The following is a 10,161-nucleotide window of genomic DNA, read 5'->3' as shown; positions in this document are numbered from 1 at the left end:
CAGCATAAACCAGCAAAGGACCAGCATAAACCAGCATCCCAGCTTCAAAACATACCTAACCAGCATATGCTGTTTTTTTCAACAGGGTGATAGATCCCGCCTTCTCGTTTGCCACGATTGGTCGATTATTTACAGTGCCTGCACGGTATTGGCCAAACTACTTTTCAATCATTACCTTCAGTGTGAAAAACAACAGGAAAACAAAGCTAAACCCAGCACATTTTAGGCAATTGAGGACGTATGGTCACCCTATAGCGTTAACATTAGTCTGTATACTGTAGATAAACTACTTTTCAATCATTACCTTCAGTGTGAAAAACAACAGGAAAACAAAGCTAAACCCAGCACATTTTAGGCAATTGAGGACGTATGGTCACCCTATAGCGTTAACATTAGTCTGTATACTGTAGATTACATGCAAGATTGTTTGGCTTTTTTGTTTTTTGTTTTTTGCTGTTACATTATCTTCTCAGCTAATTTCTTGGACTTGCTCCTCAACAGAAGAAGATACGACTTTACCATCCACAAGCTCCTCCACAATGACCTTCACTCTGCGCTGGAGGTGAGGGTTATGCTCTGTAAGGGTTCAACAGAAACATGTATTCAAACATATGTATTACTGTCTGGTTTTATTCATTTCTACACTGCATTGGTTGAATAAACGGACCAATGGAGAGCATTTCATTTCACTCACCTTCCTCTTCCTTTATCTCCAGCGTTTTGGTCACCGTTTCTGTCTCTGTCACGGAAGTTTTAGTCATGGAAGATGCAGACGTGCTTATGAAGGTCCTACATGACACAATGATATGCTCTGGGTCTCATAGCTGACACAATGCATGAGCTCGCCAATTTAAAAGGTGAGTTCACCCAAAAATGAAAATTACCCCATGATTTACTTACCCTCAAGCTATCCTAGATGTATATGACTTTCTTCTTTCAGACGAATACAATCAGAGTTATATTGAATAATGTCCAGGCAACCATCCACTCCCATTATAAAGCTTGGAATAGCCAGGATGTTTTTTAAAATAACTCCGATTGTATTCGTCTGAAAGAAGAATGTCATATACACCTAGGATGGCTTGAGGGTGAGTAAATCATGGGGTAATTTTCATTTTTGGGTGAACTTTCCCTTTAATTGACATTCACAATTTACTGAAAACAGCAAAACTAATCTGTTCAACGTACGTGTGAGCTTCTCCATCCAGCAGCCTCCTGTACTCAGCGATCTCCATCTCCAGCCTCATCTTGATGTCCAGCAGTAGCTGGTACTCTGAAGCCTGTTGTCGGATGTTGGCATTGAGTCTCTGTAACTCCTCCTGCAGGTGGTCGATGCGCAACTGCAGTTGACTCAGCTGGTCCGTATAGCGCAGGCCTACATCAGCCAAGCTCTGCTCCAGGTTTTGTTTCTGTGTAGAATGAGTATACACATAGTACGTAAATTAAATACCATATTTAAATATCATTATAAATAATATCATCATTTAACCCATGTTAAATCCAGTAGCTATTCTAAATATTTTTAAAAAATTATTATTTTTTTATTAGGATTTTGAGAATGAGAGACTGGACAGGAAATGATGGTTTCTGGTAATCACAGCCATGATGATATTCAAACCATGGTGATTTATTGTGAGTGTCATTGTTTTTATAGCATTCAATAAATTTTTTGAAATTAATACTTAGTACCTTATATTTTAGACACAAAATTGTCAGTTACTTTTAGCTTTACGGCTGCAACAAATGTATGCATACAGCTATCTATGGAAGCCCATTTACACCACTGAATAAAATATAAAATAGGTAATTGCAATTTTTTATCTCACAATTCTGGCTTTATAATTCTTGCCATTGTGACTTTATATCTCGCAATTCTGATTACTTTTTTTTCTCAGAATTGTCAGATATAAACTCACAATTGCGAGAAATAAAGGGATTTGTTTATAAAACAAATAAAGTTTATAATTCGTAATAAAGTGCAATTCTCACTTTTTTCTTGCAATTTCAAGTTTATATCTCGTGATTCTTTTTGCAATTCTGAATTTTTTCTCACAATTGCAAGTTTATATCTTGCCATTGCTATTTCATTTCTCCTAACTGTGATATATAAACTCGCAGTTGCGAGAAATCCAATTCTGAGGAAAAAACGTGCAATTGCTTGTTATAAAGTCAGAATTGCGAGATACAAACTGGAAAATTTGCAAATTTATATCTCATAATTCTGACTTTATAACATGCAATTGCGAGTTTATATCTTGCAATTCTGACTTTATTTCTCAGAATTGCAACTTTTAGATCTCTGATCTGAGAAAAAAAAATCAGAATTGGGAGATGTAAACTCGCAAGTGCGAGAAAAAAAGTTAGAATTGTGAGATATTGAATTGCACAAGTCTGAACAAATCAGTTGAATGAATGATTCACTGCTCATAATACAGTCGTTTTCTACTTTCTGGAATGAACATGTGTTTTTGAATGAATCGTTTGAATGATTTAAATAGGAGCTTGTTGCCAGCTACTGGCATAACCTGTAGCCTAGATCAACAGAAAACTGCTTGGTTTGAAAATGACTTCTGTGTGGGTCACTTTCAAACCAAGCAGCTTTCTGTTGGTCACTGTGGTGAAATCGTGTGTCCAGCTTGAACATGAGTGAAATATGTATGGGGAACCTTTTCACCCTGACGTGAAACTCAAATCTGATTCTTACTGAAATGATTGAAGCAGAAGTATCTTTTAAACCAAGCAGCTTTCTGATCAAATTGACCAAACTGAAAATGTGGCTGCACCTTAAATGTATCTACACATTTCTACTGCATTTCTGTCTAGAATAATAATGAAAAATAAGCAGAGATCTTCATATATCTCCTGTCAGAGAAAGGTATGGCTTCAAAAAAGAAAAAGAAGAAAACAAGAGCATGAGTGTACCATTGTGAGAGCCCCCTGTAGTTCTATCTCCAGGCTCTGGAAAGTTCTCTTCAGATCAGTGAGCTCAGTCTGAGATGTCTTGATTTCAGTATAGCTGGTGGTCGCCTGAGTTTGCAACACCTCTGCCTAAAAATAATGACACAGATAAAGTAATGAGGAATACATTATAATAAAAAATAGTCAGGTCTGGTCAGTCAGAATCTGTAACCTGTATATTCTGAATAATGCCTGCTGTGTGTCTACATTCGAGTTCATAACTGTTGTATTACTGCAGAATGAACTGATGACCCAAACCAATCTCATGAGAAACTATTTTACATTTTGGCGTATTGGTGGCGAATATGAATTAGTACGATTTCAGTAGTATGAAAATTTATGATTTTTAGAAAATAACTAACCATGAAGGTCCACCACTAAATCTAACCCTCAGTGAGATGTAAGCAAATCATACAAATGCGATTGTATGAATTCATACAAATTTGCCACCAATTCGCCAAAACATAATAGTTATAAATTGCCATGAGAGTATGTTGGATGACCTTAGGATGTTCTGATAGACTGAGTTTAAATACGTTTCACTTTATCAGTTTCTGCCCCTACAATTGTCTAAGCCAGACAAAAACAAAACTCAAAAGTTGGAAGTTTTCTCCGCTCACTCTAGCCCCCGGCCTCTGCTCACTCTAAGCCGCCGCCGCTCACGAAAGCGAAACTACTTTGTTTGGCCTTCCAAAAATGGACACGACTAGAAATCAGTGGTTAAGTTGTATTTACAACACTGTTCCAGAACACTTCAACCCAAATATTCAGATGTGTGCAGCACATTTTATGGAGTTTCCTGATCCTGGGAGAGTAGACTACAATGTCGGCTGTTTTGACTCACAGACTGTAAGTACGTTTTTTATATTTAAAGAATTTGCCACTGATGATTCAAACGCGAGTTTTGGGCAGTGTAGGGTAGCGCTTGTTGTTTGTCATTTCTCCGATCACAAATGCAGACATGGTTTTATGTTTACGCGGCGTGATGCAACGCAACGCGTAAAAAGACAGTATAAGTTATTATAATCCATAATTATGTCCTGCTTGGTTTGAAAATGACTTCTGTGTGGGTCACTTTCAAACCAAGCAGCTTTCTGTTGGTCACTGTGGTGAAATCGTGTGTCCAGCTTGAACATGAGTGAAATATGTATGGGGAACCTTTTCACCCTGACGTGAAACTCAAATCTGATTCTTACTGAAATGATTGAAGCAGAAGTATCTTTTAAACCAAGCAGCTTTCTGATCAAATTGACCAAACTGAAAATGTGGCTGCACCTTAAATGTATCTACACATTTCTACTGCATTTCTGTCTAGAATAATAATGAAAAATAAGCAGAGATCTTCATATATCTCCTGTCAGAGAAAGGTATGGCTTCAAAAAAGAAAAAGAAGAAAACAAGAGCATGAGTGTACCATTGTGAGAGCCCCCTGTAGTTCTATCTCCAGGCTCTGGAAAGTTCTCTTCAGATCAGTGAGCTCAGTCTGAGATGTCTTGATTTCAGTATAGCTGGTGGTCGCCTGAGTTTGCAACACCTCTGCCTAAAAATAATGACACAGATAAAGTAATGAGGAATACATTATAATAAAAAATAGTCAGGTCTGGTCAGTCAGAATCTGTAACCTGTATATTCTGAATAATGCCTGCTGTGTGTCTACATTCGAGTTCATAACTGTTGTATTACTGCAGAATGAACTGATGACCCAAACCAATCTCATGAGAAACTATTTTACATTTTGGCGTATTGGTGGCGAATATGAATTAGTACGATTTCAGTAGTATGAAAATTTATGATTTTTAGAAAATAACTAACCATGAAGGTCCACCACTAAATCTAACCCTCAGTGAGATGTAAGCAAATCATACAAATGCGATTGTATGAATTCATACAAATTTGCCACCAATTCGCCAAAACATAATAGTTATAAATTGCCATGAGAGTATGTTGGATGACCTTAGGATGTTCTGATAGACTGAGTTTAAATACGTTTCACTTTATCAGTTTCTGCCCCTACAATTGTCTAAGCCAGACAAAAACAAAACTCAAAAGTTGGAAGTTTTCTCCGCTCACTCTAGCCCCCGGCCTCTGCTCACTCTAAGCCGCCGCCGCTCACGAAAGCGAAACTACTTTGTTTGGCCTTCCAAAAATGGACACGACTAGAAATCAGTGGTTAAGTTGTATTTACAACACTGTTCCAGAACACTTCAACCCAAATATTCAGATGTGTGCAGCACATTTTATGGAGTTTCCTGATCCTGGGAGAGTAGACTACAATGTCGGCTGTTTTGACTCACAGACTGTAAGTACGTTTTTTATATTTAAAGAATTTGCCACTGATGATTCAAACGCGAGTTTTGGGCAGTGTAGGGTAGCGCTTGTTGTTTGTCATTTCTCCGATCACAAATGCAGACATGGTTTTATGTTTACGCGGCGTGATGCAACGCAACGCGTAAAAAGACAGTATAAGTTATTATAATCCATAATTATGTCCCCACTGGATGCAACGAATGCCTCGTTTATAATGGGTTTGAATGTTTTTGTCTCGTCGCTTCGGCCAGACAGGGCATCACAGTATGGTAAGGGGCGTAACATTTCCGTCACACGCTTGAGGTATTCAGCCAATCATAACGCACTGGATAGCTAGCCAATCACAGCACACCTCGCTTTCAGACCGATGAGCTTTCTAAAAATCGACGCGTTTCAGAAAGGCGGGGCATAGAGGAGAAACAAAAATGTACAATATGTGGAAAATAATGTGTTTTTTTAACCTTAAACTGCATAACCACATTTCATTACACCAAATACACAAAATAATGTTCTTTTTAGCAACATCATATGACCCCTTTAAAAAAAAAAACAATGAGACAATGAATTACATTCCACTCTTTTTATATCTTAAAACACTTTCAGAGAAATGTTGACCCGCCTCTCTAACATATTGTTTTCTTGAAGGTGAAGACGTGAACTTGTCCTACTGGCTCACCTTGCTCTGGAACCATCTTTCAGCCTCTCTGTGGTTTTTCTCAATAAGCATCTCATATTGAGCTCTCATCTCCTGCAGCTCCTTGTCAAGGTCTGACTGAGATACACAGTCCATCTCCACGTTAACAGAGCCGCTTTGCTGCTCTCGCAACAAATGCAGATCCTGTGGAAAAGAAGAGGAGAGAAAAGAGCAATAATTCTTCCAAAAACTGTTCTTGTGAAATAATTGGTTAATAAATTTGAGAGATTACAGTCAAATGGGAAGGTGACCTCTTCATGGCTCTTCTTGAGGTACAGCAGCTCCTCTTTCAGTCCAGTAAGCTGGTTCTCTAGATCTCCAATGGTAAGTTTGATCTCTCCCAGAACCCCCCGCATTCGAGCTGAATCCGCTTCCACAATCATGCGCAGGTTCATTTCAGTCTCATACCTGCCACAGCCAAGGAGAAAAAGGAGTATATGCTATTTCATAAGTTATAATCCTGAAGAAGAAGCAACCAATACTGAAAATTGAATATACTGTATAATTCTACTCCAAATTAAAAATAAATCTGCAATTTCAAAAATGTGAAAGTGTTGGGTTACACATCACATACTTCAGCTGAAAATCTTCAGTTGTGAGCCTGGTGTTGTCCAGCTTCAGACGGAGCTTAGCGTTCTCCATAAAACGGCTGTTAATCTTTGGACAAATGGGAATATGTGTGGTTAATCAAGGGATGTTAATATATCTTTCAAATTAGCATAACAATATTATGCATGCATTAAAAATGGGGGGAAATTACTCTTAAACTAAACTGTATTTTAGGTTTTTGTTAACATCAGCTGTAAACATATGCTAAACATTGTGTGAACAGGATTGCCCTGTGGTATTTGTGGTATTTGAAACACAAAGCATGACACAATGGCATTGGGTGAGGCAGTGTTCACCTCATGCCATTTCTGTCATTTCAGGGGTGTGATCCTTCTGATGATTGACAGCAGCTCTACCTGTGTGCGGAGCTCCAAAATGGTTTTGAAATAAGCACTCATGTCTTTGCTCTGCATCGGCGTCTTGTTGTCATAAAACTCCTTAATTTGCAGCTCAAGTTTCTTGTTGGCCTGCTCTAAAGAGCGCACCTAAAACACAAAACACATGCGCAGACCTTCAGAAAATCATTAAAGACTAGACGGAAGCACGACACATAAAAACTCAAGGATGAATACAGCTGAATTTGTAATGTTCAATCTTGTATATTTTGATTTTAGGAAATTCAAAAATATAGATATGATTTAGAATTACAGAAATAAAATTATTGTAATTTTTTTAATTAAGCCTAAAACCATTATAAATGATTATATGAAAATGTGACCACAACTTTATCCACATACAGTAACCCAAATGCATTTCAATGTTACTAAAACGTCAAATTAACAAATTCACTGTTTTAAATCAATTAAATGAATACGAATATGAAAGAAATAGAATATGATGTATAATTAATACATTTATTAAATGCATTGGTCCATAACAAAGAAGAACACTCTCATATATTAAAAAATGATTTAGGATTCTAGTCCGACTTTTACAAGATAACATAAAATTATTTCATTTTTAAAGAGTTAATATTTAAGAAATTACTTTGTTATTGACTTTATACACTAACTGTAAAAAATATTTAAGTATAGATTTTTTATATAAATATGTGTTTTAAAAACCATTCATCAGTATTCATTAGAAGAAGATAAGATGTAATTTCTGTTACATTTTCAAGTTAACCAATAGAAGGTGTGTTACCCGCTCCAGGTAAGATGCCAGGCGGTCATTGAGGTTCTGCATTGTCTGCTTCTCACTGGCATGCAACGTGACCTCATAACCAGCCGTCGTCAAGGATGAAGTGGACAAAGACCTGGAGATGCGGGCACCAAAGCCCCCAGCGCTGCCATAATTTTGTCCACTGAAAGACAAAGAGGCCCCTGAACTCCCCAATCCGTTCATGACCAATCCACCAGAGGAACCCAGGCCAGATGACCCGAACACACTCCGAGTGGTGAACGTCTTACTACTGCGACGAACTGACATGGCTGAGTGAGAAGATCTAAGTTAGTATGTCCTTCAATGTCGAACTAAACACCTAAACTAATTTGCACTAAAGATTGTCTTATATAGCCCTGCTGCATCCCACACGGTGTCAGATTTCCAGTTCCAGTGAATAGATGGAATGTGAGCGAGACCCGCCTGTGCCCATATGCAAATTAAAACCATTGACTTCAAAAACCTGCTATCACACCCTTGACCTTCAAAAACCTGTAAAATGATTTGTGGCTTAGAGAGATTACATCTTTAACTATTTTACTATTGTATAAACTGATTGTTTGTATTGGACATGTGCCAGTTCAAAGTATTAACAGTGGAATTTATGAAAAACTATAACTTTTTCTTCTTTTGAATGCAACCATTAATTATACATATACATGTGACAGTATTAAAGTGTAGGCCTGCATCTTAAACCCATTTTCAGATGTCTGTTTACTTTGTGTATTCACCACAACCACATCTTCCCTAATCTTGGGGAAAAAAAACACTCAAATGTCATGTACCTCATAAATAACCATCAATCATCGCTGGATTCATGTGTCAGAATGAAGTAAAAACTAATCTCTTAAGTACCACCCCAGATCACCATCTCTTGAACTGTACATATGTAACCCCTGATAAATCAGATTAGCTGGTGCTGTTGACAGTTAGGGGATATACCTGTTGACTTTTGAGTGAATGTGGGTGAAGTGAGTGAATGGAAATTCATTGGTAACCATGTTGTCAAAACTATTTTGACTTCTACTGTCAGAACTTGCATGCAGATTCGTGAGGCCTGACCCATTCTGAAGAAAATCTTTCACTCAGTGGGTTTTTACTTGTAAAAGCATGCATTCCACTTTGGTAGATTTCCAAAATATGTCACTTAAATGCATCTTTCATTGGAGTAATGAAAATCATTTGTATAGAGTGTAATTTCAAAAATGCTTTAAATAGGTTTTTCAGGGACTTTGAAACACATGATTTTGGGTTTGCAGACACAAGCTTTTTAAATATGAATAGTGAAGCAGTATTGTTGAAATATTTTTTTAATGAATATTCTGTCATCATTTACTCACCCTCATGTCGGTGGAAACCTGTATGACATTCTTTCTTCTGTGGAACATAAAACAAAATATGTTGAGGTTATTATTGTATCTACAATGAAATTCAGTCGTAACCAAACTGTTTGGTTACCGATATTCCTCAGAATATTTTTATTTGTCATACAGGTTTGGACCAACAAAAGGGTGAGTAAATGATGAGTGAACTACCCCTTTAAGGTTGTTCTTTTCAATCATTTCATTCTTGTAATGAGGCTTTTTATTTCATTATGATAACAGAACAGTTGTTTCATCCTGACTTTTTTACTTTATGCATAAAATGAAAAAAATGAAATTTAATTCAGAAATTAAAAACATGCTCAACATAGAAGTGGTTTGTTTCAGTCATTGTATGTGAACTGGATGTTTAATATATTTTCCACAAATGAATAGATTGGACAAAATGTGATTGCCATTATGTCATCATTAGCCAATGCTAAAGATATGGAAAGGTGGAAAATGGAAATTAAGAAGGATGCGACACATCGAATTGAGCAGCATCTGGTGTCATATATCTTATGGCTATGCATTCAACAGTGGACTGGCAATTGTTTGTTCACCTCAGACTCGCACGATAGCAGAGAATTGTGTTCTTGAATAAAATCTTTAGGTACATAAAACTAATGGTTCTGAAAGGAATCAACAGACTCCTCCTCGGCAATAAAACCAAAAGCTCTGTCACAGCCTTTCTCCATCAGTTCATTTGAATCAATAAGGCAGTTTTTAAAAAGGTCACTTATTGATGGCACATGATATAATATTACATTAGGACAATTGATTAGATGAGAACTCGGATGCTGACGTGAATAAAAAATCCACTGCTAATTCTTTTTTAGAGGTCAAACTCATTTGAATGCTGTTTCCCATGACTTTCCTTATCATTTGGTTTGGTAATGTTTGCTAAATTCTCAGAACTATACTATTGAATTTCCCATGTTCATTTTACTGTCATGTTTGACGTATTGTTTAGACATGCTCCTCCTCCTGAACAATAATGATCTGACTCCATTGATTCACACCTTTTTTAACCTGAACAAATTTAATATAAAGGGACTGCATGCAGCTGTT

At 37.0% G+C, this 10,161-nt stretch overlaps 1 protein-coding gene across 1 annotated transcript; it reads right to left on the bottom strand.

The window, feature by feature from the left end:
- Window positions 1–469: 469 nt before the first annotated feature.
- LOC107564824 (keratin, type I cytoskeletal 19-like) lies at window positions 470–7,996 on the bottom strand. Its single transcript, XM_016250000.1, has 9 exons — window positions 7,712–7,996; window positions 6,925–7,053; window positions 6,534–6,616; window positions 6,211–6,367; window positions 5,942–6,103; window positions 4,373–4,498; window positions 1,189–1,409; window positions 695–789; window positions 470–576 (listed from the first exon to the last, which is right to left on the bottom strand). The coding sequence occupies exons 1-9, from the start codon at window positions 7,994–7,996 to the stop codon at window positions 470–472; spliced, it is 1,365 nt and encodes a 454-aa protein (XP_016105486.1).
- Between the last annotated feature and the right edge of the window lie 2,165 nt (window positions 7,997–10,161).

Source organism: Sinocyclocheilus grahami, unplaced genomic scaffold (genome assembly GCF_001515645.1).
Source record: "Sinocyclocheilus grahami isolate Dianchi unplaced genomic scaffold, SAMN03320097.WGS_v1.1 scaffold25.1, whole genome shotgun sequence".
Taxonomy (NCBI): Eukaryota; Metazoa; Chordata; class Actinopteri; order Cypriniformes; family Cyprinidae; genus Sinocyclocheilus; species Sinocyclocheilus grahami.
This window is presented reverse-complemented; position numbering and strand designations above follow the sequence as displayed.

What these genes read in the sequence shown, in the direction of transcription:
- LOC107564824 (XM_016250000.1), bottom strand. Translation starts at nt 7,996, where the DNA reads ATGTCAGTTCGTCGCAGTAGTAAGACGTTCACCACTCGGAGTGTGTTC. An exon ending in AAAGATGGTTCCAGAGCAAG is followed by an intron (nt 4,499 to 5,941) that starts GTGAGCCAGTAG and finishes CATTATTTTTAG; the next exon opens with GCAGAGGTGTTGCAAACTCA. An exon ending in CTGGATGGAGAAGCTCACAC is followed by an intron (nt 790 to 1,188) that starts GTACGTTGAACA and finishes TGTGTCATGTAG; the next exon opens with GACCTTCATAAGCACGTCTG.